Source organism: Microtus pennsylvanicus, chromosome 6, assembly GCF_037038515.1.
Source record: "Microtus pennsylvanicus isolate mMicPen1 chromosome 6, mMicPen1.hap1, whole genome shotgun sequence".
NCBI classification, from domain to species: Eukaryota; Metazoa; Chordata; class Mammalia; order Rodentia; family Cricetidae; genus Microtus; species Microtus pennsylvanicus.
This window is the reverse complement of record NC_134584.1, coordinates 94,886,126-94,900,425: the sequence shown is the minus strand read 5'-3', so window position 1 is coordinate 94,900,425 and position 14,300 is coordinate 94,886,126. Positions and strand designations below refer to the sequence as shown.

Genomic DNA, 14,300 nt, shown 5'->3' with positions numbered 1-14,300 from the left:
CGGCTGCATTAAACACACACACAGACACACAGAGGCACACACGCACACAGCGAGCGAGCAAGAGACAGAGACAGAGAGATGGAGGGTAGGCAGATAGAGACTATCTAATACACTAGTCATTAATTCTCCACACTATTTTCCCTTCTAATATGTGGCAGGCAGAAGCCCTCTCGGGGTCTATACTGAAATCCACGTACAGAGAAGCGCAGTGACGGCTGTAAGGGCGAGGGAAATCTGTCTGTATTGCATGAATTCCTTCCCCAGCTTCGGTGTCTCCCCAGCTGAACCCGCTTCTATTTCTGAGGACTTAGTCTTAAGCTCCCTGTATAGACCGTAACACTCCAGATGAACCCTGGGCCAGCCTTCATTTCCTTGTCTCTTCTTTGAAGACACCTGCGCAGGGAAATTTCTCCCAATATTTTTTAGAGAAAACAAATTTAAAAGTCCTCATCTCATATCATGGCCTGGAGCCATGTAGCCCCATCACCACGTGGAGTTCCTCGTGTTCATTTTAGTCACGTATATGACTCATATTATGGGACCTGCCATATAGTCTTTTATTTTTAGCATAAAATTGAGATCATGCTGTATAAATTGACACTTCGAATTCTTTTTACCAATGTGTCATAAACATTTTACTGTATTATAAATAGATTTTCAAAATCTCCAATGTCCTAATGACTTTCAATGTCTCGTTAACTTTATTGCACGAAAGTAAGTACTCAGGTAAACAAGAGGTCAGAAGTCAGTGCCTGCAGCACTAGGAAGACCACAAGAAAGAGGGTGGAGTCGCTCTACAAAGCAGAGGCAGGACAGCTAAGCAGAGACTATGGGGTTCCACTGCTCAGTGAGGGTAAACAGAACATAAGCGCATAGAAAGAACCCATGAGTCGGCCAGAGTCAAATCAAACACACACTGCTTAAGGGGCCTAGGAGGAAGATTGCATGTTTGCGTTAGCGATATGGGGTTTTCCACCACAAAAGGAAATGAATGCCAGTTCTCGTAAGAAAGACAAATAATAAACAAGTAAAATAAACACGACACCTACTACAATAGCCCATGGAGAAATGTGATTGGCAAAACAGGCAACGGTTCTCACCCGTGTTCTTATGCCCAGGACCGATTGTCTTCTCTCGGCTGGAGTGACTCGATATGTCTGACGGGTGGTTATTCTAACCCCTGCCCCTTTCTCATTCCCAAAACTTCCCGTATTTAAACATGACATAGAAACAGCCGAGGTGTTAGCAGGTGCCACCAGTCAGACCTGGAGCAATCCTGCATCTGCCCGTGGTGTGGCACCTGAAGTATAAGGACAGCTTTTACAAATGTCACTCTAATGTTGATGAAAAGGTCCTGATGCTGTCTAAAGATGTGCTGTCATCGTCCCCTGTATTTCCTCATCTCCTTCCCTTATTTGCATGGCTTTTGAGCCACAGTGAATACTGCGACAGAAATGTCACAGAAACAGTGGTTATAAAGTAAAAAGCACCTCTGATTTACCAACTTTCATAGTTAATGTCCAATAGTCTTTCTCTCTCACCATAAATCTCCATGGTGCTTTAAGCATACCATGACATTAATAAGCTATTTCACGTAGGCGTGCATGTAATTTGAATATTGTAGCAAGCCCAGAAGAGACACATAGGGATTTCATACAGAGAAAGGGTGGTGACCCGTATCGTGTTAAAGACTAGTTGATTCTACAAGAGCACAAAACAAATCACAAGGAAGATGAGCATGCTGGGGGAGGAGAGACACCAGGGATGGGGAAAGCTTGCTCTGTCTTTCATCAGGCATAATTTCCTTGAAGAACATCTTTTCTTGGTGGTGGTAGGTAACTGAGAATTCCAGTATTAAACAAGAGGAAGTCAGACCCCTTTGAGCTCTCTCCCAACTAAACTACAAACCATGGGCAAAACACAAAGCAACCAAACTGCCCCTCAACAAAATGCTAAAGGACTGGTAAAGGTAGTCACAGCTCAGAGGACAACCAGGAAGGTTATGAAGCATGGAGGCCCGAAGGTAGGAGGACGTGTTTAAATTGCCCCTACTGGACACAGGGCAAATACTCCTCAGTTGAGGAACAGATAAAGGGAACACATTATTGCCACATTCAACCCAGCGGTTGACTACTAAATACAATATGCTAGGCTAAAGAAAGCATAATTGGGATGTTAGTACTATATGGTCCCGTTTATATGGAGTCTTGAAAATGCATACTGACCAGTATGGACAGCAGCATTTATTAATGATAAAAGGAGTTAAAGTGGGGGGAGTTAACTAGAAATGGATAGCTCTACAGGAATTATTATTTTAGTATATTTTTAGACTAGAAATTTTAAGACTATTTGTCTTAAATGTAAATGTAGAAGCAACAGGTTTCTACGCATGTGCTAACTTGGAATTATAACTAAAAAGTTCATTTTAACACTTCATATACTAAAATAACTTTTAAAAGAAAATCTGAAATCTTGATAAATTTTTCTTAAAAAAATTTTACTGATAGGTCAGTTAACTGGCTGCACACAATTACATATTTACAAACGTTGAGGAGTTTAGTAGAACTCTATCAGGCAATTTCATTTAAAAATAAAACCCACTTGGCCTTCATCCATTTTGGGGACAGCCCAGAAATGTTCAGAATAGAACACTACCACCCAGGTCACCAACGTATAAATTCTACATACATTTAAAAATTCCTCTCAATGATGTAAACATTTCCAATTCTACATCGCAGTTGTGACTACAGGCAGTTTTCACTTCTGAACCGATGCTTAAATTAATACACACTACTAATGTTGCACTAAGTATGTCCCCAGCCCTACTTAGTAGTCACACTAAGGGGAAAGTCAGTTCATGACATCACACTACACTGGTTCTTCTCGCGCCGGTCTGAAAAGGTTGTCAGTGCCTGCTTTGAGGTCTGCAGGAACAGGCTGAGAAAAACGTTCAAGATAAATTTGAACATACCCTGTCAAAGAGTGCAAAAAGTTGTCTCAGGACATCGGAAACAGGCAACTTTAAGTATTCTGCAAACTCTTCAATTCCAATTCTGCCTCCTTTGGAGGAACTGGCAATAGAGGCATATTCATCCAAGTGCTTACGAATGCCGTCCCAGTCTAACCTAAACAGAGAGTTGTAACGACATTGTTAGCTCTTTCTAAGTCACACGTACATTGTGTGACTGCTACTTTATCAACTTGTCCATGGGAAAATAGTTAATGTTAAATTTTAAAAGGCAGTGAAAATAAATATTTGAGAGAACATATCAAAGGTGTATGTGACTACTTAATTTTTAAAAGTGTATCAGTAAAGGTGACCAAAAAATTCCATAAAATATTGGAAGGAAAGTAGGGTAAATACAGGCAGTGTGGCAAAACAGCAAGAGTCCCAAGAACTTGAACCTAATATTACCTGGAAAGTCAACTGCTGCTTATTGAGCTGATATGAAAGAAATAATGGCTATTCTTTCAACAAGCTTTTGAAATGTTGCGATTGGGTGATTCACTAAACTATACCCATCTCCTCTGATATTAGTTTTTAAAAATCAGGATGACAAAATATTGGAAAGTACACTATGCTTACATCACCTCTTTGCTTTGAGGAATTAAATATGTGATCGAATACATACTTCTACAAGCAGTTTCAATGACTGTATCACTTTTCAAACCTGAGGAATATTGTGGACATAGTGCTAGCACAAAAGCAAAATTTTATTGTCATCTAATAGACAAAAATATTTTCTATATAACTTATCAAAATCCATTTCCATAAGAAACTTTGAAAGGAGAACTAGTTTTATAGCAATTGCCTAGGGAGGATGACAACATTTATTAAGTCAATATCTTCTGTAAATTCCTAGTAAGGATAAGAATGGAATTAACCATAATCAAAGAAAGATGTGAGAGTCATACCACATAGCCAAATTAGTAATTCCAAATAGTTCAAACAAGATTACAAATACATGGGGGCCGGTGGGGAGGGGGGTCTGCCTTAGCAGAACCAAACCAAATAGGTAATCAAACCAATAAATAAATAAATGATAAAATAAACTATGGGAAGGCTGCTTACAAGATGACTCATTGGGTAAAGGTGTTTGTCATCCAGCCTGATGACCTGAATTCAATCTCTGGTCGGTGGAAGTCATAGTGGAAAGAGGATTAACTGCCTTCTGCAAGTTGTCTCCTGACCTCCACACGTGCGTTCTGGCAAGAATGGGATGAATGTGTATGGATGTGCACATATATCTTGAATTATACTTACTTCAATTTCCGGCTAATCTTAGTGAATTCTACCAGCCCAGCTTCCATAGGCAACGTTAGCTGTCCTGCTGAGATCATCAGCCTGCAGTCTTCGTAGGTGTGATCTGTCACTGGTATTGCCAACGCTCTAAAAGCAGTAAGGAGGAAAAACATGACATGAAACACTCATGTTTCACCAGTCCTGTGCTGGTGAGCAGGCCGTGGTGACGAGAAAGGTATCTGTGGTTCCTCAGATGGTTGGTTCTCTTGCTTTGCTCTACCTCCTCGATCCACTCCTTCTATCTAAATTCCTTCTGTCTTTAGGCTTCTGTATAGCTGAAAATTCAGTTTGTGTTCTCACTGGAAAAATACTTTATTATTAGTAGTAGTATTGCAAATTATGTAACATAATAATTAGTGTTGTGGGGTTTGGCAATCAGAAGTGTAGATCTGAGTCCTACCCTGTCACCATCTCACAGGATCTGGGGGAAACTGCTTAGGAACCAGCCTACTGCTCTCCTTGCTGCAGGGCTGCTCTGAGCACACGGTGAGAAAATATGCATAAAGGGCCTTCATAGCACTTGCTTCGAGCCTTTCGTATCTTAATACAGGGCTGGTGTGCACACCAGGCTGGCATGACGTCACCATCCCCAGTCTCCTGAGAGCTGAGATGAGCAGGCACATTTAATACAGGGCTCAGGGGGCTGGAGAGATGGCTCAGTGGTTAAGAGCATTGCCTGCTCTTCCAAAGGTCCGGAGTTCAATTCCCGGCAACCACATGGTGGCTCACAACCATCTATAATGAGGTCTGGTGCCCGCTTCTGGCCTGCAGACATACACACAGACAGAATATTGCATACATAATAAATAAAAATAAAATAAATAAATAAAAATACAGGGCTCAGTGTGCACTCCAGGCTGGCATCACGTCATCAACCCCAGCCTCTTGAGAGCTTAAATGCATAGGCACATTTAATATAGGAATTGGTGTGCACACCAGGCTGACATGACATTACCATCCTCAGCCTCCTGAGAGCTGAGATGAGCAGGCACATTTAAGACTCAGGGTTTATTTTGCTTACACTTCCAGGTAGCTGTTCACCACTGAGGGAAGTCAGGGCAGGAACTCAAGCAGGACAGGAACCTGGAGGCAGAAGCTGATGTAGAAGCCACGGAGGGGGTGCTGCTTACTGCCTTGCTACCCACGGGTTGCTCAGCTTGCTTTCTTATAGAACCCAGGACCACCAGCTCAGGGACGCCACTGATCGCAGTGAGCTGGGCCCTCCCATATAAATCAGTAATTAAGAAAATTCACTGCAATTTAATGTAATGCAATTTAATTTAATGTAAAGAAATGTAATGCTGAAAGTGGGAGAAACTGTCTTCCCCAGGGATGAGCACACCACCTGGTTATCCAATACCAAATTGTCAGCACTGAAAACAAGGATTTGAGTGACATTATTCAGACTGAGTGCTTGTAGGGATGTATTTAAACACACAAAAAAGCGTGCATGCGCACACAAACAAGCACAATACTTAATGCAAAAAAAAAGAGTACATGAATTTGAAAGAAAGGGGGAAGTTCTGGAGGTGTATTAATCTTAAAAACTAGAAGAAATAATTTTTAAAATCCTCCCACCAAAAAGAAAAGAGAAAAAAAACGCACTACACTTGCCTATAGGCAAATCTCATGGAGGCATTGTCTCAAAGGAGAATCCGTCTTCCCAAATGATCCCAGCCTGTGTCAAGTTGACAGTCAATAAAACTAACCAGGGCAAAGTCAAATTTGGAGTTCCTATAGAGTTTTTACTGAAAGGCAAGGGGGGAAATCTGTGTGTCTATCAGTCCCAAACCTCCTACTGGGGCTCAGAGAGGGACCCTGGTTAGGGTATACACACGGAGGGACCAAAGGCTGCCTGAGTGGTGGTGTACAATAACACGTTTTCTGTTACAAGTTGGGGTAATTTATCTAATTAAAATACTAGCCAGTTAAAACCCCTTTAAGTGCAAGAAATACACTGTCCAGTTTGTAAATGCTATTATAGCCGTTCTTTCATATGGGAGCTCTTTTCCTTCTCTGTGCATCCCACAAGCAAGCCTTTTCCTTCCTGATAGTATAATCATTAATACTTTAGAAACGGTCAGCCATAGGCAGCTCTGGGGATGGAAAACTATAGTCTCAGTGAGGGTGCCTGAAACCACCCCAAGGCTCCGTAGGGACAGGCAGCACTGTGGAAGACTCTAACTGGCCTTTCAAGCAGAGAAACACCATGATCAGCTATTTTGCTGACTGTGTACCTTAGCACACCACCGTACCTCCCACATGACCTCACGAATGAGAACCATGGGGGGGGGGCGGTGCTTTAAGCTATATTAAGTAACATTTTACAAATAATTTTCAAATTATTTATCAGTTGGAAGCTCTAAGACATACTTACTCTGCCATTAAATTCCGGACTCTACTGGCAAAAAGAACAGGATCGTTTTTTTCCTCATCACTTGGTGCTTGGACAGGGAGGAACTGAAAGACAAACACACCTTTCCACAGCGGTCCTTAGGCCCAGGACATTAAACACTAAACGAATTCCGTTAAATGACCAATCAGCACAGCTCAACCTTGACCTTCCTGGAGCCCATGTTCCATGTCATGCGAGGGACTCTGGGCTCAGATTTGGGACATGGGAGCCTCCTGTGTTAACTTTGCTAAACTGCCTTCCTAGTCGCAGAAAGATGGCCATGGTCACCTACTAGCCTTACCCTGATTCTGAAGAAGACTGATTCCTGGAATTCTAGAATCTGTAATGGAGCAGTGCCCGACACTTCACCTGCAGAGCTGGATTTTTTTTCATTCCTATTTTAAGTGGAAAAGGCCTTAAAAAAATCTTTTATACTATCATATATTCCGTCCATTCCAAAATTAACAATACTTAAGTTATTTGATTGAAAACTATGTTTTGTTTTGTTTTTTTTACTTTTCCTACTTTAAAAAATTAAACTTCAGAACTGGCTTTCTAGTCTTTTGTCTGTCATACTTTACTGTTGCTTTGTACTTTTCTTTATAAGTTTGTCTGTTTTCCTTCATCATTTTTAACATTCTCTGCCTCACATTGATGCCTGACTTGTGCTACCCTTGTTTATTTTTTTTAACTTGCCTGTGTGTATGTGTGTGGAGTGTATATGTGCACACGTCATGTGGGTGTATGTGCTCATATGTGCACATGTATGTAAAAGCCAGAGGTCAACTTCAAGGTGTGTCCTCTATTTCTTCCGACTTTATTTGCTTTTAGACAGAGTGTCTCACGGAACCCTGAGCTCGCTTGCTGGCTAGACTGACCAAGAGCTCCCCAGGAAACCCCAGCTATGTTTCCTCTCCCCAACACAAGGGCTATGAGAAGCTCATGCCATGGAGTGGTCACTGCACCCTCCCTCCAGCCTCTAGCCTTTATATTTATGGTTTTCTAACACCGAGAAGGGTTTAATTCCATACCAAAATTATGTAACTTTTCTGATCTTATAATATTCCAGGACCCTTTTTTCTAAGAAGTCCCACATCTTAGTAAGGCATATGAACACATCATTGCCACCCCTCATGCTAGGTACAATTACATGCAGCGTTTTAACTCTTAGCTCACCTACCCAGTGTTAGAGAATTCACATGGCCCAGGTTCGGTCCAAGACTTGTCAGACTTTTATTTTCTCCCACCAAACCATTTCTCCTGGAGTGTGAGAGCAAGGAGCAGGAGACTATGAATTTTGAGTGAGGGTGGGAGGTAAAGAAATGTCATCAATGCAGCAAATGAGGCTAAGGAGAAGGTTCCACCAAAGAGCTAATTCTGTTGAGAGTGTGCTACAGAAACCCAGCCCTTGATCATGGCTTTCCAAGGGTATGTGCCATTTTGCCCATTTCGCTAGTTTACTGAAATATACCTATGAACCTGGGACTATGCTATGTGTTTCATATGCGCCATTTTATTAATTCTTATTTACATCATAAAGAATTGTAATTTATAAAGGTTAAATGACTTAAGGTACCATGACTTGCATTCATTCAACAGATATTGATTGAACATAGACCTCTCATGGGCTGGTCAGTAAGCCATGCCCTGGAGATTTGGCACTGAAGTTCTCCATGAAGTATGGCAGATACTTATTATACAATGAGCTAAGTCAGTACTGAGTACTTTCAAAGGGGCTTTATAATTAGCCCTCTCAGCTCTGAGGCAAGCCCTACCATTTAATATGAAATGTTAGCTTTTTAAGTTATGATGAAAATGTGACTTAAAGACTAAATAATATAGCACAATTATATATATATGTATAATATAAATAAATGGCAGGCCTAGAACTTAAAGGGAGAAAAAAGATTTGTATAAAGAAATAGCACTTTTCTTCAAATGGACCTATATTCAAATATTGCTAAGCACACTATGAATCTTGGGACACTGGTGACTCAGACAAAGTTTGAGCAAAGCAATGAGACAAGACAAAGCCTAGGGTTATTTCATTGGCTTTATTTTGTGGGTTGGTGTTTTGCCTACATATATGGTTGTGCGCCACATGTAAACACATGTGCGCCAATGAAACCAGAAGAGGGCACTGGATTCTCTCAGACTGGAGTTTCCAGAGCATGTGAGCCACTATAGAGGAGCTGGAAATTGAACCCAGGTCCTCTGGAATAGCAGCCAGTGCCTTTAACAGCTGAGCCATCTCTCTAGCCCTGATGAGAGTCTGAGTCTTTGAGCAACAGCTTGTGTGGTTGGGTACCAAAGATGAAAAAGTTGGGAACAGAGAAAGAAGAGTCTGGAAAATTCTGCAATGGTCCCAGGAGAGACGCTGGGACATGGAAGAGGAGGAATGAAGATGCAGAACGGGGCTGGGATGCAAGAGACCTTTTGAAGATAAACGTGAAGGATTTACAGAAGAAAGTGCTATGTGTCATTGTGCTTTTCATGTTGATTTTATTAACTGGACATGGAAGCAACAGCACTTTGGAGAATGGCCCTGCTGTGCGATCCAGGGAAAGGCATTTAGCTTCTTTGGGGCTTTAAGTCCTTCTGTCAAATGAACAGCGTTGACTCCACAGTCTCTAAGGTAAGGACTTCTAAGGTTCTTTCTAATTAGAAGTCTCTCTGCTCAGCACCTACTTCTTCAGGGTGGATAAACCAATTGAGCCACCAGAGGTCTCCACAACACTTACTATATCCAGAACAACAAACTGCAAATCCTCTGCCCTAACCTAGCAAAACAGACTACACTTACATAATATGTAATTCAAAGAAGAAAACAGGAGGTTAAAAATGTTTGTTAAATCTCTAACAAAACGATAAAAGGAAATCAAGTTTTAAATTGCCAAACAATTCTTTAGTTTTTAAAAGTCAGCGGCAATTTACTCTGACCTCCAGAGGAAGGCAGCCCACGCCAGGCGACTGTACCTGCCCCCAGCCTCACAGCTCCCCTTCCCTCCCTGTTTAAATAGTCTCCAGTTTTACACCATGTTTGACTTTGTCCCTGTTAAAAAGCTTTGCTGTCCCATTTCCCAGCTTCGGGCTTTGTTTTTTTTTTTTTTAATGGTGCCCACCTCTTCTCAAGCTTTAACCTGCACACAAGAGTCAGGGAAAACACCTGGCTGTATTAGGTACATTTATCCCATAACAAGGACCAGGCCTCCCATCAACACCAAACACCAGTAAAACTAGTTTGCTCATGATTTCGTAACCACACCAGGCACACATCCTTCCCACTGACTAATGAGGAAGAAGGGGAAGACTGCTAAATGATGACACTATGGTCGTCTTATTTTTCTTTTGTCCTAGAAAACGAAAGCATCGCAAGTCAACTCTAACCATGTGAGATTGTATGCTTATGATTCCTTTTCTAAATCTTCAGAGAGAAAATGCACAATGAAGGAAAGACTTTTATCAACACCACTTGGTGCTTCCTTCCCAATGGGAGAAAACTGCCAGATGAGGTGGAAGTGAAAATTAATGCTTAATGAACGCTTACCATGTATGTAGCCTTATTAAATTTCACAACCCTATAAAAAGGTGTTACTATCCTCATTCACCAGTGAGAGCATAGATTTAGAGAAGTTAAGTACTTTTCACACATGTAGGCAAGCAGCAAAAACCTGGAACAATCTGATATTTTTTATAATACTCATGTCTACTAATACTTACAAACTGCAAATTTTGTCAAGTTCCAGAACAAAGTTGCTTTGTTAGAACATACATGTGGCTGGTGTGTGTTTATATGAAGGTGTAAAATCTGGATTTTTCTAAAAAGCCTGCTTTAGATTCAAAATTACAAATAATTTAAGGCATTTAGATATTTAAATAAATTACACAAACATACAGGCACAGGCGGTAAAACATGGTGTTCAGCAATGGACCTCGTATATAGTGATGATCCTGTAGGGTTGCAATGGAGCTGTCGATACATGTTTTTAGATGTTCAAGTATCACTGTGACATAACTGCCTACGGCATTTAACACAGCAAATGCTAAACAGGTTTGCAGCTGAGAACCAACAGGCTCTATCATGCAGTTGAGAGAACCTATGTATGAAAGCCTCTTCCGTCTAGATTTGTACAAGGGCAGCCTATAATGTCTACATAAAACACATTTCTGTGAACATGCCTAGCTGTTATTTAATACATGACCTATTCAACCCTCCCTTAAGTAATTGGCTTTTTGAAGACTTTTTAAAAAGCTATATAATATACAGTAATCATTGTCACAATCCACCCAAAGTTTACTTTTAAAAGTATAAAACGAATATCATATTCTTAGATAGCAAGACTTAGATTGGGTTTACTCAGTGTTGAAGATGGTTTAGTAGCACGTTTACAAAAATAACAAAGATTTCCATCAAACAAACGAATGAACACTGCCCCCCCCCCCCAAATCAGAGTTGCTTCTGAACTGCCCAGACACCTACAATCCCAGGGACAAATGACCGGAGACACCCCCCCCCCAACAGAGCTCCGTTCGGGGCAGGTCAGCTCGCTACAGAAGTTCCAGTGGGAAAGGCTGAGCCTTGGAGGCAAGGCCCGGATTATTAGTCTGTGCTAGGGTGTGGCCACGCTTAGTGCCTGAAAGGTGCGGGGATGCATATCTGAGTTAGAGTCAAAGAATAGATAACTAAAATATTCAAATGTTATTAAGCTATTAGACCCATACATGGTGGTATACATCTTAATCTTAACTACTCAGACACTGAGGCAGGAGAATTCCAAGTCAGAGTCCAATCTGGGCAGTTTAGCAAGATTCTTTCTTAAACTGAATAAGAAATACTGGGGGAATGTATGCAATTCCCTGGTAGAACCCCTGCCTAGCACGTGTGAAACCCTGGGTGAAATGCCAGTACCACAAAACACAAAATAAAGCAGTCAGGATCTCCATGTGTGGAAGAACTATAAATCCAAAATAAATATAATAAAAAACAAGAATACTAAACTTCAAACTCCATAAATTCCAGTTCAGCACCACAATCCAAATACCTCAATTCAGTTCCCTTACTGACCCAGCTATTTCCAACAGGCTGAAAGCCAATTCGCTTGTGAAGAACAAAGAATACGTTCTTTCCTTTGCCAGATGGAGAATGCTTTTTTTTAAGAAATAGTCATGACACAGAAAGGAAATGTGGTAACAGCAGTCAGAGGCCACGATGAGGAACTGACGTACCCCGTTGTAATGCTGTTTCACCATGGACATGTACACTAGACAGGAAAGTACATCTCTGGGTGTACTTCTGCATTTGGAGCTGGGTCTTAAGTTTGTCTGAAGAAGGGTCAATTTAGAGGAGAGGACACTTATGGCATGTGGGGTGTGTGTGTGAGAGAGAGAGAGAGCTTCCAAATCTGCAGAGGCGACAAAAAGGTTAAGTATAGGCTTGTTGGTCTTTTATAGGAAAAGAAAATAGAGCTAAACCATACAAAAAGTTATTAAAGAAGGAAGAGCCGTGCTCCGGGCACTTAGGACACAGTGTGAGCCTGCCCATCCTCTGTGGAAGAGTTCTGTGGTCTAGCAGTTCAAAGGCTCTGAGAAAGACCCCAGTTCACTGTATTTGCCTGAGTGCTTCCTGAACTTTCTGGGACACAGATTAGACCCTGCCCTGCCCTCCCCCCCACTAGGATTAGCCCACCAGTAAGTGTCCTGCTACATTTTATGACAATGTTGATAGATGCCAAGCTGATTTTAAAAGTGGGTAGGTGTACATAAAGACTAATAAAAAGATATCTTCCAAGTAGGCAGAGAGCAAGCAAATCTCCGAAGAATTCATGAGAGTTTAAACGCATATTAAAGTCTGGTTTACTCCTGTACATCACTTGATATTGCTAGTTACCTAGATGGTTAAACAATTAAGCTATCCAGCAAGTTAGAATTGTATTTTAAATGCTACATTCCTGCCCCTTAAGAGCACAAGCCTCCACTCAGAATTCCACAGTATACATAAAAGTTTAAGCTATTCACTGCCTAATCCACAGACGCAATGGGGACACCAGGCTAGAGCCTTAGGTCCCAAAACTTTAACCCTCACCCTTCAGTCACGACTTAAGGGTTTCACTTGTTACCTGAAACCAATTCTTAGGGTCTCAGAATTTGGTCCAAATTTTGAAAATGTTCTTATTATTTAATTCTTCCCCTACAACTCAAAGACTGTCCTGTGGACTATGATGTAAGCCACACAAAACTTCTTCAGCGTTCCCAGGTGCGAGCGCACACTGTCACTGAAGGCATCTACAGCTGGTGTCTCCGTCACAGGCATTACCTCTCCGTTTTCACACTACTCTTCAAGGAAGCTGGCTCCACCAGCTACCGCCTCTCCTTTAGTCAGGTGTGGGACAGACAACGAGGCATGAGTCGGCATTAGAATGTAGAGGGGCGAGAAGGGGGAGGCAAATTTTACCTGCCAGAGTGATTAGCATGTTGGCGGTTCTCAGACGTTACATGCATTTGCTGGCTTGATTCCAAGAGCTAAATCTGACAGCAGGGACTTAGAAAGGCAATCTAGGAGACCGGGGGGGGGGGGGGCGGGGGGGCCTTTTAACGGTGTTGGGCTGCCACCCCTAAGCGAGGATTCAGTCAGGGGAGTGGCTACATCTTAATGACTTACCTCAACTTCCACCTTTGTGAAGAGCTGACAGAAAGTAAGCACACACAACTGGATGCTGAAAAGAAGAAGAGAGAAGGTATTCTCAGACAGCCAGGCAGGCACCATCTGTGATTTACACCCAGGCATCCTCGCATCACACTGCATGCATAGCTTGCACTTAACTAGGCTGCAGTCTAGCCAAGATCCCTCTTTTTCTGGGTGAGACAACCAGTCTTGTTATTGAAAAACTAAATCACCAAACACCATCACTGTGCCGGATTGGTGGAGTGTAAGGAATAGCTCAAATAGACCAAACCTCTGGTTTACAGTCTCCTTGACAGCACACACTCACTCTAAGTCTCGATAGAAAATACCCAGAGTCTACTTTAATATATGTAAATGTGGTCGGGAAACAGAGCTGGGAGACTGTCTCCTTTCCCAGAGAACCTAGCTTGAGCTCCCAGCATCCAGATGGCAGTGTGCACCTGTCTGTAATTCCAGTCCCAGGTGATCCGATGCCCTCCTCTGACCTCCATGAGCAATAGACATGCGCGTGGTACACAGGGACACAAGTGGGCAAAACCCCATACATGTCAAGTCAAAATTAAAAAGTCTAAAATAAGCTATAAAGGCTTATAAGTGTGTTCACAGGAATGCGCCTTAGTACACTGAATTTCTAAATTCTTTGGGTAACAACTTTCAAAATGTCAGTGAGATTTTTTTCCTTATAATCACAAATTTTACCAAAGTTGTCTCAGTAATAAGGTTGAGCTATGGGGAAATGTCCTGAAAACTCGCAAATTTCATTGTAGATCTGGACAAAGGGCTTCTCTAAGTGGTTGACCAACCCATCAACAATAGCTTTTTGAGACAAATGTCCTTCCTTACAGCTTTCTGAGATTTAGACGCTGAGCCAGATGTCTGGAGGATTTTCAGTTTAGCCTCTTTAGACAGCTGACCCAGAA

The 14,300-nt window shown here is 41.8% G+C and overlaps 1 protein-coding gene across 2 annotated transcripts in view; it reads right to left on the bottom strand.

The window, feature by feature from the left end:
- Positions 1-14,300, bottom strand: part of Lpcat2 (lysophosphatidylcholine acyltransferase 2) — a 64,548-nt gene that overhangs the window by 25,854 nt on the left and 24,394 nt on the right. For both annotated transcript variants that reach the window (XM_075976881.1, XM_075976882.1), the window contains exons 8-11: positions 13,357-13,411; positions 6,681-6,763; positions 4,265-4,390; positions 2,972-3,125 (exon numbers count right to left, since the gene is read on the bottom strand). In XM_075976881.1, the coding sequence (XP_075832996.1) occupies positions 2,972-3,125; positions 4,265-4,390; positions 6,681-6,763; positions 13,357-13,411 (418 nt within the window). The remainder of the gene's footprint in view (positions 1-2,971; positions 3,126-4,264; positions 4,391-6,680; positions 6,764-13,356; positions 13,412-14,300) is intronic.